Source organism: Nansenia antarctica (genome assembly GCF_963989245.1).
Source record: "Nansenia antarctica genome assembly, chromosome: 1".
Taxonomy (NCBI): Eukaryota; Metazoa; Chordata; class Actinopteri; order Argentiniformes; family Microstomatidae; genus Nansenia; species Nansenia antarctica.
This window is the reverse complement of record NC_137674.1, coordinates 86,407,311-86,428,439: the sequence shown is the minus strand read 5'-3', so window position 1 is coordinate 86,428,439 and position 21,129 is coordinate 86,407,311. Positions and strand designations below refer to the sequence as shown.

General features: G+C 43.0%; 1 protein-coding gene across 1 annotated transcript in view; it reads left to right on the top strand.

Moving 5' to 3' along the window:
- cntn5 (contactin 5) overlaps nucleotides 1-21,129 on the top strand; it is a gene marked incomplete at its 5' end in the record, with an annotated part of 185,283 nt that overhangs the window by 38,115 nt on the left and 126,039 nt on the right. The window contains 6 exons of the mRNA XM_080526744.1: nucleotides 13,429-13,431; nucleotides 13,595-13,597; nucleotides 13,680-13,682; nucleotides 13,841-13,843; nucleotides 14,268-14,391; nucleotides 14,506-14,681. Coding sequence (XP_080382870.1) covers nucleotides 13,429-13,431; nucleotides 13,595-13,597; nucleotides 13,680-13,682; nucleotides 13,841-13,843; nucleotides 14,268-14,391; nucleotides 14,506-14,681 — 312 coding nt within the window. The remainder of the gene's footprint in view (nucleotides 1-13,428; nucleotides 13,432-13,594; nucleotides 13,598-13,679; nucleotides 13,683-13,840; nucleotides 13,844-14,267; nucleotides 14,392-14,505; nucleotides 14,682-21,129) is intronic.

Genomic DNA, 21,129 nt, shown 5'->3' with positions numbered 1-21,129 from the left:
AGGACTTAGAAGGTTAATGTATGCCTACAGTTCTCGTAGGCCGAAATAACTTAATGAATTAATTCTTATTCATTAAAATGTTTAATTATCATTATTACTCCACCCACTCATGATGGGTAGAGGCAATGAGCTTTCCCAAAAGCTTTGCAACCAGATTGTTGAGCAGCATAGTAATGGCACTGGTTACCGACCTATTTCTCAACTCCTAAATCTTCCTATAAGCACCATTGGGGCCGTTATCCAATCACAAGTGGAACATCACTGCACCATCAACCGGCCACGCACAGGAGCTCCTCTCAAGGTTTCTGACCAGGCAGAGAGTCAGAGAGTTAGTGTTGTGGATTTAATTGATTCTTAGTAGATTGAGTAGAATGTATAAAGCACAAAGAGCTTAAATCAATTGACTCAAAAAAGCCCCCTCCTGCGAGAGGAACACATATTTAACGTGGTCATGAGGTCACCATTCTTGGGAACCAATCATCTTAAACAAATCTGTTTGTAAGTTATGGGCCCTGTCCACAGTCAGAATAGTTCACTGCGCCACAGTTCTTGGCACATCTCTTATAGGAAGGGAAGGCGTTCCTTTAGTGCTAGACTCCCCAGAATGTAGAGACTTCAATTCTCAGTATAAAATGATTTAAAACTACAACATTAGTCAGAAGAGTATCCCAGGAGCCCAGGACCGCTCCAGCAGAGCTCCAGAAAGATCTGGAAGCAGCGGGAACAGTTGGTGGACGAGAGGCAGAGAGTCGACTGTTTATTCTTAAATTAGGGGCGGCTGTAGCGCAGGAGGTAGAGCTGCCGTCTAATGATCACAAGGTTGGCAGATCGGCTGTTCGAGCCCCGGCTGGCCACATGTCGCAGTGTCCTTGGGCAAGACACTGAACCTCAATGGCCGGCCCCTTGTAATAGCTTGCCGCCATTGGTGTGTGAATGTGTGTGTGAATGGGTGAATGAGAGGCCGTTGTAAAGCGCTTTGGATAAAGGCGCTATATAAGTCAGTCCATTTACCATTTATTCTGTGCCAGGAGCTCAGGTCAGGGGCTGAGTACATTGAGTACCGAACCCTCGTGGCGGAGAATGGTTGTAATCTGGAGGAGTTGATCACTGCTGTTCACCATTGATCGTCCAAAGCCTCGCGAGTCTAGAACCCTAACCCTAGTCCTGAAGAGTCTAGAACCCTAACCCTAGTCCTGAAGACCCCATGCACTCGCCTTAGTCCCTGAGAACGCGATGAGCGCATGATATTTTATTATAAAGTCTCGCTGGTTTTGCACAGTGTACATCCCTAACTGTACATATTGTATTGATATCCATCCCTTGTTCTGTACATAGCATACTGCATATACCTTAACTGTACATACCATCTGTACATATCATACTGCATATACCTTAACTGTACATATCATACTGCATATACCTTAACTGTACATATCATACTGCATATACCTTAACTGTACATATTATACTGCATATACCTTAACTGTACATATCATACTGCATATTCCTTAACTGTACATATCATACTGCATTTACCTTAACTGTACATACCTGTACATATCATACTGCATATACCTTAACTGTACATACCATCTGTACATAACAGCTATAACGTTCTTAATGATTCCCTTCCAAACATTAAATGCTGGATGTCTAAAACATTTTTTCCAACCAAAAACAAATGATCTGAGGGTCTTATTTGGCCCTCCTAGATCCACTCATCTAATTATTAGTTAATTGTGGTTGTCTTGACTCCTGTTGGTAATTGTGGACTCTGATCTAAATTTGGATGAACAGGTCAAAAGGGCTTGTTCAGTCATGCTTTTATCCGTTGAGAAATATTTCCGAAAATGAGGTAATTTATTTCAAATTCAGTCATCCATGCCTTTATTTCTTCTCGACTAGAGGAAGGCAGCAGCTCACTGTTCCTGCCTCAGTTGAAACGCCCTGTCTTGTCATCTAGCTGCTACAGAATGTAGCCAGGATACACTGCAGACCTTTTAACACTATAATATGAACAGAAGGGCAGCCTTCAATCTTAACGTAGACTACTGACTGTTCAGAAGTCTAGACTGAACTAAAGGTGTCCAGGCTTTTGCCTTTAGGACCCCTAGACATTGGACTGGTCTGCCTGAAGACACAGAGCTGGCAATCTCTCTTCAAAACCCACCGCTTGCATTTAATTTCTGTTCATTTTGATGTGTTAATATTATTGTATATTGTGTATATGTATGTTGTGTGTTGCTATTATTTTATTAGTCTGTTTTAATTTGATATATTTTATTTCAATGACTTGCCGGATTCTCAACGTTTGAATGTTGCTTGTAGTAGTTGTAGTAGTAGTAGTAGTAGTAGTAGTAGTAGTAGTAGTAGTAGTAGTAGTAGTAGTAGTAGTAGTAGTAGTAGTAGTAGTAGTAGTAGTAGTAGTAGTAGTAGTAGTAGTAGTAGTAGTAGTAGTAGTAGTAGTAGTAGTAGTAGTAGTAGTAGTAGTAGTAGTAGTAGTAGTAGTAGTAGTAGTAGTAGTAGTAGTAGTAGTAGTAGTAGTAGTAGTAGTAGTAGTAGTAGTAGTAGTAGTAGTAGTAGTAGTAGTAGTAGTAGTAGTAGTAGTAGTAGTAGTAGTAGTAGTAGTAGTAGTAGTAGTAGTAGTAGTAGTAGTAGTAGTAGTAGTAGTAGTAGTAGTAGTAGTAGTAGTAGTAGTAGTAGTAGTAGTCGTATTACAAAGTTATTAGTGTTACAAAGTTATGATACTCTCATGAAGTAATGCATTCAATCTGTAAATCGATGGAAAAAGATCTCACTCTTGCTCACTCCCGCGTTCACTGGCAGATGGAAACCTTTCCATCTTTATGACATCATCAACTCCAGTGCGTTGACACATGAATCTGTCTGACTGGCGTGCCAAGAAATGTCTGGCCTGTGTCAGTGACATCTGTATCGTCAGCTCCAAAGGATCATTCCATGCCAATGATGTGCAGTGCACAAACAAGACAGATGACACAAGTATTTCGCCTTTTTGTTAGTTGAGGTGTATAGTATTTGAAGCACTTTGATGAGGCAAAAACGTACTGTTCTACTATTGCCACTGAAATACGTCTCAGCAATGTTTAATCTCAAACTCCCTTGGCAGTGTGAGGTAATAGCCTTGTGCACGCTTAAGGGAAGGGGGGGGTGGCTGCTGATATTGTGCTTATCGTGAGGTTGACGGATGGCTGATTAAGTTGACATTATCAAACTGCAAACCCATACGGTTCTTGCCAGAATCACATACTGATGTTGCAATCTGTTACTGGCACAGAACCTGATATCATGTCAAACAGAATTGTGTAGAGAACAGTTCCAGTCACAGTTTCCACAACTGTACAATGCATCTTCTATTTTTTTTTGATTCAGTCTTAAAAGCAAGGCACACACTAGGGTGTACAGCAACATTTGTGAACGTTAAAATAATAAAGTGTATTTTTTGGTGATATATGGATTCAAAATACAGATAACATCTTCTCTTAATGTCTTCTCTTAACTATCACACAATTTAGACATTCGAGTGACGAATCGGTGAAGTTGTGTCAAGATGTTGTTACACATTTTTATCAACAGTAAACAGACTATATCAGTTTATCGTGACGTTAGAATTCTAAGGTTCTATCTACATTTTTGGTCAAAATTGATTTTTTTACATAATCTGATCCATTAGGTGTTTATTAATGCCTGTGTGGTGTTATTTTTAAAATGTTGACATTTTTTAGTTAGTAATTAATAAAATACAAAGGTTCCATCTCACACAACATAATGGAATGTAAAAACTTTGACGCTCAATATCTCTGAACTACCCTAAACGGAGATAGAACCTTATCATTCTAAGCTCACGTTATCTTGACACCTTGAGGTCAAAGGGGCTCGCTAGCATTCATAACCTTTAGTTAGACTGCAGACTTTTAGATTGATCCTCTCCAACGACTTTATTTTCCTTGTTTCCATGCGAGTGCTCTGAGTCCTGAGTGCAGAGGACAGAGTTATTCACGGCTGGTCGGCTTCCCGCTCTTCATCTCCATGTCCTTAAGCTAAATCTCTGACTGGACGTCTGTTTTCAGTAACCCTGCACTCCATGCTGTGAATTAATGGCAAATGGTAAACTAGGTAGAGCACTCTGCTTTTCTCACTAATGTCTAGACAAGGCCCGCAGTGTGGTCGTGCCTGTCCGGAAGGAGCGAGCAGCGCAGTGGATAGTTTACTAATTTGTTTGTCGTTGTGTCCTATGTGCCCCTGATACTCGTACATTATTTTGGGGAGGCTGTGGCGCAGGAGGTAGAGTCGCCGTCTAATGATCACAAGGTTGGCAGATCGGCGGTTCGAGCCCCGGCTGGCCACATGTCGAAGTGTCCTTGGGCAAGACACTGAACCCCCAAAATTGCTCCCAGTGAGCGGGCTGGCGCCTTGCATGGTAGCTTGCCGCCATTGGTGTGTGAATGGGTGAATGATAAGCCGTTGTAAAGCGCTTTGGAGCAGCAAAAAAGGCGCTATATAAGTGCAGTCCATTTACCATTTACATTATTTGATACAGCAGGTTGATCACTCCGGATGCATGCAGGAGATAAGTTGACTGATGTCGAAGTTTTGTTTTTTAATTGTTTGTGGTTAATTGAACACTGGGATTTAGTAAAATGCCTCAAGCAATGTTTTCTCTGCATTTTGTTATCGGTACTTTGTGTGTCACCTTAGACTAGGAAGCATTTGTAGTTGTATGCTGTAGTTGTCACTAATGTGTATGGAACGTTTTTTTTTTGCAATGCACTCAGAAGTACATTGTCTTTCATTTCATGTTCAAGCTATAGATGTTAGAGCTATAGATGTTAGAGCTATAGATGTTAAAGCTATAGATGTTAGATGTTAATCGTGAAATGGTAAAATAGTAAATAGACTGCACTTATATAGCGCCTTTTTTCTGCTCCAAAGCGCTTTACAACGGCCTCTCATTCACACATTCACACACACCAATGGCGGCAAGCTACCATGCATGCCGCCGGCCCGCTCACTGGGAGCAATTTGGGGTTCAGTGTCTTGCCCAAGGACACTTCGACATGTGGCCAGCCGGGGCTCGAACCGCCGAACTGCCAACCTTGTGATCATTAGATGCCGGCTCTACCTCCTGAGACACAGCCGTGAAGGTGAAAAAAACTCTTACAAGGGTAAGATTATGTCCCTTTGCAAAACATTGATTCAGTGGAGACAGCCAGGCAGCCTTGCTTTCATCTGTACTTCTGATTTATTTATAATTCTAGAAAGCATTTTATTTCCCAACGGAACTGTGTTTTATTGACAAGATGCTGCTAAGATTGCACAAAGTGAATGTCTGTGCCTTTGTTGTCACGCGGCCGTCCTTAATGGTGAGAAATAACAGAAGCTTCATCGGTAGTCAAGGTCCCGTGTCCTCGTATCACTCCTTACCTGAGGAACATGTTTGTTTTTTCTATGTTTGATCATGACTGTAAAGACCTATAGGCAGCACTCAAGTTGTGAAAGAAAATCAGAGGGGATGGTGGATTTTATCATATGGGGACAATGTTAGCATCCCCACAGCGTCAGTGTCTTCAGTGTCAGTGACTTGGTGGTAAAAATGTCATTGCATGTGTGCGTGCCCCCTCGCCCACAGTATTTTACTCAATATACGCACAACTAAATGTTGAAATAGCAGTAATACCTCGTTCATTGATAAAATGACATAAGGGATGGAAAGGGGGGATGGCAGTTTTAGAAGGGGGATGATTTTGACTGTTTTTATTTCAGGTCCCCCTCAACTTGAGTACTGCTTATAGGTGACCAGGTGAAAACCATACGTACACTATGCAGATGCTGTCTTCTATAAACAGGTGCATTCAGACACATTCTGAAAGATTCACTCAGCTAACATTACATTTCAGCCTATGTAAGTCTGAAGACTTTGAGTACATAAGAATACAACCTGTAACACTTTACTCAGAAGAGTAACCATGTCCCATGAGATCCCAGTGGTTTCTTTATTTGTGACACAGTCTGATCATTTGGTCCGCATGCGTTGCGTTGCGTTGTTGCAGTATTTTGGCTTGACTAGCGAGTTTGTGTTTGAAACGTAGTTCCGTGGTTTCAAAAAAGTCTAAACATTTTGATTGGTTGCCGACATGTGGACCAAATGATCAGAAGTTTGTGAAGAATCACTGAGTTTAAACCTTCAGTAAAAACACGGCTTGGATGTAACTGAGGAGTACATGGAAGTGTGAATTATTCAGGGAGGGAGGGGGGGGGGAGGGGAGGGAGGGAGGGAGGGAGGGAGGGAGGGAGGGAGGGAGGGAGGGAGATGGTAGCTGGAACTGTCTGGGAGATGGCAACAATCTAGTGAGCATATGGGTGCGTGGGAGTGTTTTGCAGAGGAGAGCTCTTTCTCTGAGAGCAGAACTTTGCTGTGAGGCAGAGTAAGAGTTACACAGTAAAGCTATACGTGGGCTAGCATCGATTATAAGACAGTTACGACACTGTTAATTGATAAATTGGTCAAATCTTCAGTTCATCAATTAGCAACGTGTATTAAGCCGATAACTTTTATTTTTCGTGTTGTAATTGTAATTGCAAAGGAAAAAACATAAAAGTAAACTATTAGCATGTTGTATTATTCCATTAAATTGGTGCTTGTTCCTCTCCTACTGTACTTATAGTCCCCGATGTATGAATGACTCTACACTCCAGAAGATGGATTTGAAACCAAACAATTACTACGTAGATATTCTCAGATTCTCTTTTATTTGATCATATGTGTTCATGTGTGTACATCAGGTTTCAATTTAGAAATGACAAAACTTGTTATACATAGCCCCCCCCCCATTGGCAGTTCGAATCCCGGCTGGCCACATGTCAAGGTGTCCTTGGGCAAGACACTGAACCCCAAATTGCTCCCAATGGGCGGGCCGAAGCCTTGCATGGTAGCTTGCCGCCGTTGGTGTGTGAATGTGTGTGTGAATGGTTGAACGAGAGGCCGTTGTAAAGCGCTTTGGAATAAGGTGCTATATAAGTCAGTCTGTTTACTATTCAACTACAGAGGCTTCACTGCAAGGTGCAACCTACTGGCTATCCTCAGTGAGGACAGTCAGGTTACATTCAGCTAAAAGGTACCTAACCAGCCGCTAGAGGTTTCGTGATGTTAGAATTATAAGGTTCTATCTCCATTTTTGGTCAAAATTGAGTTTTTTACATAATCTGATCCATTAGGTGTTTATTAATGCCTGTGTGGTGTTATTTTTTAAAATGTTGACATTTTTGAGTTAGTAATTCATAAAATACAAAGGTTCCATCTCACAAAACATAATGGAATGTAAAAACGTTGACGCTCAATATCTCTGAACTACCCTAGACGGAGATAGAACCTTATCATTCTAAGCTCACAGTTTGTTAAAAGTTCTTGTGAACAGATAAAACAAATATCATCATGTCTCAAAGTGATTGCAAGAAGAACAATTGGAGAAAAATATATCTGCCCAAGATTTACAGCGTACAACTTCACCTGTTGGGCATGTGTAGCTGCCACTATAACTGGTTTACTGGTGTTAATTATTGATGTAACTGGAATGGATTCTGAAGTGTAAAATGGAATGGATGGATTGGATTCTGAAGTGTAGAATGGAATGGATGGATTGGATTCTGAAGTGTAGAATGGAATGGATGGAATGGATTCTGAAGTGTAGAATGGAATGGATGGATTGGATTCTGAAGTGTAGAATGGAATGGATGGATTGGATTCTGAAGTGTAGAATGGAATGGATGGAATGGATTCTGAAGTGTAGAATGGAATGGATGGAATGGATTTTGAAGCAGAATGGATTCTGAAGTGTAGAAGGTGTCTGCTCGAGTACAAGAAAATGCCTCCAAATTCCTAATTCTAATTGGACATGTCAGTCTTCAGAATTAAATCCAGTCGGACATGCATTTCATTCATGCAGACTTCAGGCAGTTATTCCATGTAAAGGATTCTTGACCAAGCACTAAACATGAGTGCTTAATTTCGGATTACATATATTACTTTAATCTGTCCCATTACTTTTGGTGTCCTGAAATAGTAATTTCTGAACGGTGAAACTGTCAGAAAGACCCTTAAATACCCTTAGATACCCAGAAATACCCTCAAATAGAAACTGACAGCTATACTTTGACATCTGATAGTGATTGTTTGATTTCAAATCCAAACTTTTGGAGTATCGAGTCAAACGAAGGAAATGCTTCAATGTCACGTTACGTTGTTATACGTAAGTGTTATAATTGACTGTCTGCTGCAGCACTGAGATATGGCTGTTTGGTAGCTCTTCATCCCACTGGTGTTTACTATATGCTTTCTGGTAGAATTTAACATAATTATACATTCTAGACTTTTCTAATGGCCCCCACAGTGTAAGAGTTTTAGGCATGTGATATCAGAATGTGCACCTGCTGTTCTAGAATGTGGTTGGTGCGCTCTATGCAGTACACACATAAATGGTAAATGGACTGACTTATATAGCGCCTTTATCCAAAGCGCTTTACAACGGCCTCTCATTCACCCCATTCACACACACATTCACACACCAATGGCCGCAAGCTACCATGCAAGGCACTGGCCCACTCACTGGGAGCAATTTGGGGTTCAGTGTCTTGCCCAAGGACACCTCGACATGTGGCCAGCCGGGGTTCGAACCGCCGATCTGCCGACCTTGCGATCATTAGACGGCGACTCTACCTCCTGAGACACAGCCTCTACCTCCACCAACCTCTACCTCCACCAGCCTCTACCTCCTGAGCCACAGCCTCTACCTCCACCAGCCTCTACCTCCTGAGCCACAGCCTCTACCTCCACCAGCCTCTACCTCCTGAGACACAGCCTCTACCTCCACCAGCCTCTACCTCCTGAGCCACAGCCTCTACCTCCACCAGCCTCTACCTCCTGAGACACAGCCTCTACCTCCACCAGCCTCTACCTCCTGAGGCACAGCCTCTACTTCCACCAGCCTCTACCTCCTGAGACACAGCCTCTACCTCCACTAGCCTCTACCTTCTGAGACACAACCTCTACCTCCACCAGCCTCTACCTTCTGAGACACAGCCTCTACCTCCTGCGCCACATCTGCCTTGTTCGCTGGGTTGTGGATATTATTGCCTCTGTAGTCTAATTAGGTTGGTCTAGCTTGTGTAAATGTGTTTCAGACCAAAGATGTTTTTAGCGAAATGGCTCTTATCAATCATGTTTTAGGAAACCCATATAGCAAAACGTTCCGGAACACTTGTATAAATGATGGGGGCGATCTGTCTTGCTTCATCTCTGGTTGGCATGTGGAAAAACGTGACATTATGCACATAACAAAACCGCCCATGCTGTTACTTTCAACTTTTGGAAATTCAATTATTTTGTTCACTCGTGACGTTAGAATTATAAGGTTCTATCTCAATTTTTGTCAAAATTTAGTTTTTTTTACATAATCTGATCCATTTGGTGTTTATTAATGCCTGTGTGGTGTTTTTTTTTTAAATGTTGACATTTTTGAGTTAGTAATTCATAAAATACAAAGGTTCCATCTCACTAAACATAATGGAATGTAAAAACTTTGACGCTCAATATCTCTGAACTGCCCTAAACGGAGATAGAACCTTATAATTCTAAACGGAGATAGAACCTTATAATTCTAAACGGAAATAGAACCTTATAATTCTAAACGGATATAGAACCTTATAATTCTAAGCTCACGCGCTGTTGAGCTCATCCATGATGGGAGGCATGGTAGATGGTAATCACTAGCTAATTGCTAACAAGCTAATTGCTCCCCACGATGACATCGGGTACTATAGGGATCGGTCTCTGTCCGTTTGTATGTCACAACATTTCATCTGTTCCTATGTCACCAAGGTGTTCAAACAATGGACCTATCGCTAAGCCATGCCCCCTTTGAAAACTCAGACAAACAAACAACGCTTCACTGGCAGTGACTGACTGACTGACCGACCGACCGTGACTGAATGACATTCAATGACTTACAATGGCGGGAGTTGGCAACTTTCTGATTTCTGATTTACCACAGCAAGTAATAGACATGTTTTTTTTAAAGATGACAAGAATATTTAGTCTAGAAGCTTTTCACCATCAGATATAAGCGAGTTGTTTGTCCGAGTTTTCTGCCTGTAGTGACTTTTGCTGTGATATGATTGGACAATTTCTATTTTGGGGCGTGGCTTAGCGATAGGTCCATTGGCAATGCACTCCACTGCCAAGGTTTCCATCCACAATCACCCCGCAATCACCCCGCAATCACCCTGCAATCACCCTGCAATCACCCCCACCATTACTGGAGAAAAGGCATGTTGAAGCTCACAGAACATTTGTAGTTTAGTGGTACGATATCGTCTGGTCAGACGAGACAATAATCAAACTTTTCGGCAACAACACAACGCGCCATGTTTGGAGGACAAATGGCTCTGCATAATATGATCCTAGAAATCCCAGACCTACAGGTCAGAGGTGGAAGTTCAGAGGTGGAAGCATCATGGTATGGGGCTGTTTCTCTTCACTTGGTACTGGTGGAATCCAAATGATCGAAGGGAAGATGAATGGAGTCACGTACCAGGACATTCTTGAGAAGAATCTGCTGCCATCCGGCAGGATGATGAGGATGAGACGCGGGACAACGATCCAAAACGTACCGCAAAGGAGACTCTCAATTGATCCAAGAGGAAGGCAATAAAGTTGTTGGACTGGCCTAATCAATCGCCAGACTTAAATCCAATAGAAAATGTGTGGAAGGAACTGAAGATCAATATTCACCAGTGGGAGAGATTAGGTTTTTGTTCAGGAAGCAGCTTGAAGCTGTGATTGGAAAAAGGTCTTCTCCACAAAGTACTAAATACATTTCAGTTAGCATGTTCAATACTTATTTTCTTCCATCACGTCATTCCACTTTATTGCACATAACCTTTTTTGGGGGGGAGTTACAATTTATTTAGCGGTTTAGTTTTATTGAGTTAATACTAATGTATGGTCTAAATTTGTTTTTGTTTTTGATTATTTCTTTTTTTTATGGGTTAAATTCTTATTTCCCCCACTGTATATCTAGAGACCCTATAAAAGCTTTTTTTGCATTTTAGCTAATTTTAAGAGTGTCATTGCAAAGGGTATGAATACTTATGCACATTTCTGTGTTTTGCACATTTGCAGGAGTTTCTAAAAACTTGTTTTCACTTTGTCATTATGGGGTATTGTGTGTGGAGTGATGACCATTTTTTAAATTGAGTCTGACTTTCTATAGGCACTGTATATAGATCTGCTTGTTTGAATGTTCGTACACCTCAAATCAACAAACAGATAAAGCCGTCCTGAACCAAAACAAACAGACACACTGGCGGACACAGGGGGGGAGCAGGGGGGGCGACCGCCCCTCCTGGTGCCCCCACGGTTGAAAAACATCTCTCTTAAGTGCCCTTTTGAGTGTCAAAAATGCCCTTTTGAGTGGAAAAAATTAGAGGATGTGCCCTATTGGTGCCCCTCCAATTGTCTAAACTTGACCATGTGACCCACAGTTGAAAAACGTTGCACTAAAGTGCCCTTTTGAGTGGCAAAATTAGAGGATGTGCCCTATTGGCTGCCCTTCCAATGGTCTAAACTTGACCATGTGTACTGATGGGGTCCCATGTTGTGCAGTAGGTGCCCTTTTTTTCTTTTCGCCCCTGCCCTTCAAACAGCCTGAGTCCGCCACTGCTAGGGACTTTAGACTGATCACACGCATCGTACGCATGATCGTAAGCATCAAAAGTCTAGTGGTACTTGTTATGATACAACTCAAAACCACTAACTTGTAATTAATTAGATACTGTATTATTGTGTAATTGCAAGTTGACCATGTCAAGTGTACGCTGTAACAATGTCAGTATCATACAATAAAGCACAACCCCAGGTAGTGTAATTGCCTTGGCCATCAAAGAGTCAGTTGTCTAACGTCAACGTCTTGTTAGGAGGATTGACTTCCATCCCTACTGTCAGACTCTCATGCTGTAGTAACTTGTATCTGAGGAGGAAGACACAAAGGCAGCCATGCTGAAAATAACTTGACACATGATGATGTAGACCTACACAAAGGAGTCATTATCCATGCTGAGGAAACCATAAATAATACACTAATAGTTTAGATATCTTGTATTCTGAGATTCTGCAGAGAAAGGCCAGGATATACCAGTTATAGCAACAGCTTCTCTCTCTCTCTCTCTCTCTCTCTCTCTCTCTCTCTCTCTCTCTCTCTCGCTCTCTCGCTCTCTCTCGCTCTCTTGCTCTCTCTCGCTCTCTCTCTCCCTCTTCTCTCTCTCTCGTTTTCTCTCTCTCTGTCTCTCTCCCTCTTCTCTCTCTCTGTCTCCCACTTCTCTCTCTCTCTCTTTCTCTCTCTCTCTTTCTCTCTCTCCCTCTTCTCTCTCTCTCTCTTTCTCTCTCTCTCACTCTCACTCTCTCTCACTCTCTCTCTCTCTCTCGCTCTCTCTCTCTCTCCCTCTTCTTTCTCTCTCCCTCTTCTCTCTCCCTCTTCTCTCTCTCTTTTTCTCTCTCTCTCTGTCTCTGTCCCTCTTCTCTCTCTCTCTCTGTCTCCCACTTCTCTCTCTCTCTGTCTCTCTCTCTCCCTCTCTCTCTCGTTTTCTCTCTCTATCTCTCTCTTTCTCTCTCTCTCTTTCTCTCTCTCCCTCTTCTCTCTCTCACTCTCTCCCTCTTCTCTCTCTCTCTCTCCCTCTGTTCTCTCTCTCTCCCTCTTCTCTCTCTCTCCCTCCTCTCTCTCTCTCCCTCTCCCTCTTCTCTCTCTCTCTCTCCCTCTTCCTCTTCTCTCTCTCTCTGTCTCTCTCTCTCACTTTTTTTCTCTCTCTCTGTCTCTCTCTCTCTCCCACTCTCTCTCTCCCTCCTCTCTCTCTCTCCTCAGTCTCCCTCCTGTCAAATTCCATCTCAATTCGTCATTTTTCTTTCTTCATCAGCAATCCCAACATAGATTATAGAGACTGCATACATACGTACGATAGTTACTGAGGATATTTATCCTTGTGCCTCTAGAGTGAATAGATTACAGCGCGGCACATTTATATCTCCGTAACTATGACAGTAAGTAAAGAGGGCTTTTCAATTGGATATTCACGTCATGATTCATATCGAGTCTGAAGAGGAAGGGTTGGTTACAGCGTGTTGCTCTAAAGGCTGTAATTGTTACGGTAAGGTAGAATTTAAAACCCAGATCACCCGTAGAGACAATGAGATATAGGGATGTTCACCATTCACTATGCGATTGAGAGCCCATTGCTCAGTGAACCGTGTCCACTTCTGGTAATTGACTGTTCCCACAGTGCGGTAACTCCCTCTAACATTGTCCTTGTCTTCTGTCTTCAGAGATTAACTCCCTTTAACATTGTCCCTTGTTCTGTGTTTAGAGAGTAACTCCCTCTAACATTGTCCTTGTGTTCTGTCTTTAGAGTAACTCCCTCTAATATTGTCCCTTGTTCTGTCTTTAGAGAGTAACTCCCTCTAACATTGTCCTTGTGTTCTGGTTTTCAGAGATTAACTCCCTCTAACATTGTCCTTGTGTTTTGTCTTTAGAGAGTAACTCCCTCTAACATTGTCCTTGTCTTCTGTGTTTAGAGATTAACTCCCTCTAACATTGTCCCTTGTCTTCTGTCTTCAGAGAGTAACTCCCTCTAACATTGTCCTTGTCTTCTGTCTTCAGAGATTAACTCCCTCTAACATTGTCCATGTCTTCTGTCTTCAGAGAGTAACTCCCTCTAACATTGTCCTTGTGTTCAGAGATTAACTCCCTCTAACATTGTCCATGTCTTCTGTCTTCAGAGAGTAACTCCATCTAACATTGTCCTTGTCTTCTGTCTTTAGAGAGGTCTCTAAGGTTCACATGAAAGTCCGAATCAGGACCCGGAGCAAGTGGATGAGATTGCAACATTGTTGCATACATTATTTCTCTGATTTGCGTTCTTACAGCCCTTTATGTAAACGAAGTAACATACGCAATCGAAGCAACAGACGTGCGCTGTTGTTTTCCTATGGACAGCCTCGATGCGTAGTTTCTAACCGGAGCGAAACCACCCTTTACAAGCGGAGCATCCGTCGGCTGTTTGCTCCGGGAGCGACTTCGAATGCGCGTTCTCACAGCTCCAAACGACACAGAGCAAAGTGAATTTTATCGTAAACTCTGATTCCAAGTGAAGCAAATGTTCTAGTGAGAACACACCCTAACATTGTCCTTGTGTACTGTCTTCAGAGACCGAAGAGTTTGGACCCGTGTTCGTCCAGGAGCCTGACGATGCCATCATCGCGTTGGACTCTGATGAGAAGAAAGTGATGATTAACTGCAAGGCCCGGGGCAATCCAGCACCCGTATACAGGTATATATAAAACACCTTATGTCTCTACCTGTATCTATTGTTAGATGTTTAGATGGTGTGTGCAAAGGCACATCATATATATAACCTTGTCCCCTGATCTCATTGTGTTTGCAGTTGGTTCGTCAACAGAACAGAAGTGGACATGGAGGCAGACTCACGTTACAGTTTGATCGATGGCAGTTTGATGATAACCAACACCAGTGAGATCTCTGACGTGGGGAGGTACCAGTGCAGAGCAGAGAACAGCTTTGGGACCATCCTGAGCAGGGACGCCCTCCTACGGTTTGCCTGTGAGTATCTCTGTGTTGTTGTTGTAAATGTATTTTATTAGGATAAACCCCTTGAGATGCACCATATCCTTTTAGAGAGGGCCCTAACATAATATCACAATCATAACAACATAAATAATAAGAGATACAATCATGACAAAGTACAGACAGACAAGACACAAACAACAACATACATTATTGAAAACAATGAAAGCATTACAACCATAACAATGCCAAAATGGCTAATAGAATAAGGGAAGGTGGATCTACATACTATAATATACATACTACATTCTACAATATACTTAATACAGCTGAATATAATATATTAAGTGTAAATGGTGACAACTTCAAAGGTAACAAGAACAGTCAGTCAAAAAGTAAGAAGACATGCTTAAAACTACCAAAATATGTGATGGATCTAATACTAACTGTAACTGTTGTTGCTAGGGAGAGCTAGATACACTCGTTCGCCATTTCTTCTCGCTCTTGTCTTTCAATGTTGAGGACAAAGTGGATCAGCAGGAGTGTTGTAGTTAAATTGTGGTTCAAAAGCACAAGTAGGAGAACACAATAACGGAGGACTATGTTGGATACAAGCATTATGGCCTAGCTGTGGGTTAGTGCCCGCTCAACGACCACAACCAATCTACCAACACTAACGTTACTATGGTAACAAGCTACCAACACTAATAATTAATTATATATATATAATCCGCTTGTTAAGTCGTGACGTGTTTCCGGGTCCAACGTTGGCTGAGGCGCTGTCTTCGAAATGCAGAAATAATAATAATAATAAATTATATTTATATAGCGCTTTTCCGAGGCTCAAATACCCTGACAATATGGAGAAAACGGGAAAGTATTGTGTCCCTTGTTGTATGAATAGATCTGAGTCTAAAAAACGATTAAACTGTCATTCTACCGCTGTAGTTCACTGGTACTCTGGTGTGGGGAATTTCTGGTTTGGACCCGGAAATGGCTAAACGTCACTTTTGACGTCAGACTTAACAACCGAATAAGATGGCGGCCAAATACTAGCGCTAACACACATGAAAGCTGCAAAATAGCTTCATACTAGCTTTTCCTGATGTGATTTTGAAAATGTAAGGATACTGGGTGGTAGAACTACACATACTGTATCTAGGACAAGTCATGAAAGGAGGGTCCTGAAATGTGATCGAGTGCAAAGACATAACATTTTTATAGAAAATAACATTTTTCATAGAAAATAAGCCACGGCCATGGAGTTTCAGATTGATAAAATGTATTCTTGTACCATTTCTCTTTTAGTATAAATGTTAAACGGGTCCGGTTGACCCGAACACCACACAAGGGTTAAGACAGTTGCAGAACAGTTACAAACATGAGAGAGAGAAAAAATCAGTGCCTCTGGCATGATACAAAAACAAGTGTTTAGTTGTTGTATGAAGTAGGAATCAATACCACCTAAACCCAGGTTCTGCTGCTGTGTTTAGCGTTTAGCTCCCCTGGCTGCAGCCACGCACTCCAGAATGTTCTATCAGGCCCGGGAAGTGGCTTTAACTCACTGGTCTGACTGGTGGATGGAGGTAAAGAGCCCAGGAACAAGGTGGCTGGCAGGGAGAGGCCCGGGGCGATGTGCTTGGTGGAAAAACACACAGTTTGCTGACGATTTCCCCAGGAGGAACGACTGTAATAGCCTTGTTGGCAAGGCTGCAGGGCTCACCAGGCTAGTCAGTGGACTTCACTATAAAATACAATAGTGGAAGTACGGGTGATGTCATGTCTCTTTTAAAGGGACTTTGACATCATCGGAATTGTATATTTACAATTGTATAGCCTATTGGTTGTTGGTTATAATTGTATGTTGGTTGTTTTCTGGTGTTGTTTTCTTGTTTTGCTCTGTTTGTAGTCTTTTTATCAGCTGTTAAATCACCACAGTGGTTAATCCACTAATAGAGAAGATACCAGATTGAAAATGCTCGTAGCCAACTACTCTATAGCTCATGCTTGGTCGCAGCTAATGCGAATTGTGAATCACCACAGGTGCTTGAAGCTCGTTGCAGAAATGGATGACGAACGGCTGATACTTGAGGTGGAAAAATCTATATTTTTATTTGCAACAAATGACAGGGAGACAGGGAGACAGGGAGGACAGGGAGACAGAGAGACAGGGAGACAGGGAGGACAGGGAGACAGAGAGACAGGGAGACAGAGAGACAGAGAGACAGAGAGACAGAGAGACAGAGAGACAGGGAGACAGAGAGACAGAGAGACAGAGAGACAGAGAGACAGAGAGACAGAGAGACAGGGAGACAGAGAGACAGAGAGACAGGGAGACAGAGAGACAGAGAGACAGGGAGACAGTGAGACAGGGAGATAGTGAGACATCTTCCTGAGACAAGGAGACAGAGAGACAGTGAGACAGAGAGACAGTGAGACAGTGAGACAGAGAGACAGTGAGACAATGAGACAGTGAGACAGTGAGACAGAGAGACAGTGAGACAATGAGACAGTGAGACAGTGAGACAGAGAGACAGTGAGACATCTTCCTGAGACAGTGAGACAGGGAGACAGTGAGACAGGGAGACAGAGACAGAGAGACAGAGAGACAGGGAGACAGGTAGACAACTTCCTGAGACAGTGAGACATCTTCCTGAGAGACAGTGAGATAGTGAGACAGTGAGACAGGGAGACAGTGAGACAGTGAGACAGGGAGACAGGGAGACAGGGAGACAGTGAGACGGTGAGACATCTTCCTGAGACAGTGAGACAGGGAGACAGTGAGACGGAGAGACAGAGAGAGATAGACAGAGAGACAGGGAGACAGGGAGACAGTGAGACATAGAGACAGAGAGACAACTTCCTGAGACAGTGAGACATCTTCCTGAGAGACAGAGAGACAGGGAGACATCTTCCTGAAACAGTGAGATAGTGAGACAGTGAGACAGGGAGACAGTGAGACAGGGAGACAGTGAGATAGTGAGACAGTGAGACAACTTCCTGAGACAGTGAGACATCTTCCTGAGACAGTGAGATAGTGAGACAGTGAGACAGTGAGACAGGGAGACAGTGAGGCAGGGAGACAGGGAGACAGTGAGGCAGGGAGACAGGGAGACAGGGAGACAGTGAGGCAGGGAGACAGGGAGACAGGGAGACAGGGAGACAGTGAGGCAGGGAGACAGGGAGACAGGGAGACAGGGAGACAAATTCCTGAGACAGTGAGACAGTGAGACAACTTCCTGAGACAGTGAGACATCTTCCTGAGACAGTGAGACATCTTCCTGAGACAGTGAGACAGGGAATTATTTGGAAATGTCCTCTGGCTGTCTGGACACCCAGACTTGCCTGAGGCTGTTGTTGTTGTTGTTTATCTTCTCTTTGTAATTTTTGGGTTAGAAAAAAAAAACAGCAGTTTTATAATGATTATAATGACAGAGAGACAGGGAGACAGTGAGACAGGGAGATAGTGAGACATCTTCCTGAGACAAGGAGACAGAGAGACAGTGAGACAGAGAGACAGTGAGACAGTGAGACAGAGAGACAGTGAGACAATGAGACAGTGAGACAGTGAGACAGAGAGACAGTGAGACAATGAGACAGTGAGACAGTGAGACAGAGAGACAGTGAGACATCTTCCTGAGACAGTGAGACAGGGAGACAGTGAGACAGGGAGACAGAGACAGAGAGACAGAGAGACAGGGAGACAGGTAGACAACTTCCTGAGACAGTGAGACATCTTCCTGAGAGACAGTGAGATAGTGAGACAGTGAGACAGGGAGACAGTGAGACAGTGAGACAGGGAGACAGGGAGACAGGGAGACAGTGAGACGGTGAGACATCTTCCTGAGACAGTGAGACAGGGAGACAGTGAGACGGAGAGACAGAGAGAGATAGACAGAGAGACAGGGAGACAGGGAGACAGTGAGACATAGAGACAGAGAGACAACTTCCTGAGACAGTGAGACATCTTCCTGAGAGACAGAGAGACAGGGAGACATCTTCCTGAAACAGTGAGATAGTGAGACAGTGAGACAGGGAGACAGTGAGACAGGGAGACAGTGAGATAGTGAGACAGTGAGACAACTTCCTGAGACAGTGAGACATCTTCCTGAGACAGTGAGATAGTGAGACAGTGAGACAGTGAGACAGGGAGACAGTGAGGCAGGGAGACAGGGAGACAGTGAGGCAGGGAGACAGGGAGACAGGGAGACAGTGAGGCAGGGAGACAGGGAGACAGGGAGACAGGGAGACAGTGAGGCAGGGAGACAGGGAGACAGGGAGACAGGGAGACAAATTCCTGAGACAGTGAGACAGTGAGACAACTTCCTGAGACAGTGAGACATCTTCCTGAGACAGTGAGACATCTTCCTGAGACAGTGAGACAGGGAATTATTTGGAAATGTCCTCTGGCTGTCTGGACACCCAGACTTGCCTGAGGCTGTTGTTGTTGTTGTTTATCTTCTCTTTGTAATTTTTGGGTTAGAAAAAAAAAACAGCAGTTTTATAATGATTTTATAATCAACTTCATAATGTTATGCAGTAAAAAAAAGAAAACGACATTACAATTATTACAGAGATGTATTTTAAGCTAAATATATTCCGTGTGAGGAGCTATTCCCAAGTCCTGTGTGTAAGTGTGTTAGCGACTGTTAGCGACTTATTTCCTGCCTTTGTCTCTTAAACACGGCGAGCTGTGAACACCCTGTCAGAGAAGTAAAGAGAGGAGCCCTGCAGCAAACATTTGGATGCAGAGCCTTCCCTCCCTCCCTCTCTCTCTCTCTCTCTCTCTCTCTCTCTCTCTCTCTCTCTCTCTCTCTCTCTCTCTCTCTCTCTCTCTCTCTGCATAACGAGTGGCCACCATTTATCACTCTGCTTGAAACTCAAGGTTTTATTTTTTCATGTTGGCATGGCACCGTTCTATGCTGAGTCTCGTGTGTCACCCACCCACAGGGAAAGTTTAGATTTACCGCGATAGATCTGGCACAGAGAACATCACGATGGGAAAGTAAGTAAGGCTATGTTCTTTCATTGTCTTATAAGACTGGAATGAATTATACATTTTATTATATACAGTATATTTAAAAATATTTTTAAAATAGAGCTGGCACGTTGAGTTTTTTTATTGCTTCAGTGAGATATATATCTTTTTTTTCTCTTGAAAGTAACTTGCAGCATCCTACACTCCCTCTCTCTGTCTATTTCTTCTCTCTCTCTCTCTCTCTCTCTCTCTCTCTCTCTCTCTCTCTCTCTCTCTCTTTCTCTCTCTCTCTCTACTCTAGTCCTGTACTCCCTATACAGTGTCTGTCAATTTCTTCTCTCTCTCTCTTTCCCTCTCTCTCTCTCTTTTATCTCTCTCTCTGTCTATTTCTCTCTCTCTCTTTCTCTCTCTCCCTCTCTCTCTCTCTCTTTCTCCCTCTCCCTCCCTCCCTCCCTCACTCCACCCCTCCCTCCATCCCTCCCTCACTCCATCCCTCCATCCCTCCCTCCCTCTCTCTCTCTCTCCCCTACTCCTCTCCTCCCCATACAGTGTATAGTAACTATAGCTTCTACAAAGCTCTTCTAGGGGGAACCAGAGTAGAGGCGATCTCTTCGTCCCTCCTGAGATCAGCCGCGGGTTTCAATATTCTGCTCACTGCCCTATTACTGTGCCTCCAAACCTGTCCCAGTAGGACATTTTCTCTCTTTGTTTAGAAATTCTTGGGCTATTTTTCAGCCGAGACTTTGAAGGCAGCGAGCGCAGAGGGGCTGCCTCTGATCTCCCTCCCTGGGTAGAGCCTCTCTCTCCTCTCTCCTCTCTCTTCTCTCCTCTCCTCCTCTCTCTGCAGACCAGTCGAGAGGCTGGATTAGACGCAGGTATCGAGCTGCTGTGAGCACAGCAACAGTAGTGAGTAAGGACCTGACAGGGTATTGACCGCCTGACCTGTCACATGATCAATTCATACTTTATCTTCAAGGCATGAGTCCTCCTCTACTCCAGACAGTTAGCAACATATTTTCCACACTTTCTTTTTCTTCCTTCCTTCCTTATATTTGTTTATATATTTTTCTCCTTTTGAACATTGTTAAAAGAGAAGTTGGGTTTGTGGCATTCTGGTTGAAGTATTGTGAAGATGAGTCGTCTGTGACTTTGTCATCCAGTGTGTCATCCTAGAATATCCTAGAATATGTCGTGAGAATATGCAAGTCAATAATTCCTCAGGTCCCCTAGTAAAACGTTGTGTCGTTGTGCCTTGCTGTCGTGAGATAATTAGCTCTTTAAAATGAGTCTATTCTCAATTAGAATAATGCTTCAGCTGCAACGTTTGCAGGAAAAGTGCTATACAAATAAAAGTTGTTGAATGAATGAATGTTCTTTATTGTCATTGTACGGGTACAACGAAATTGAAATGCAAACCCTAGGGTGCTAACAATCAAAATACCGTCCTAAGATAATAAAACACAGTCCTAAGATAATAAAATACAGTCCTAAGATAATAAAACACTG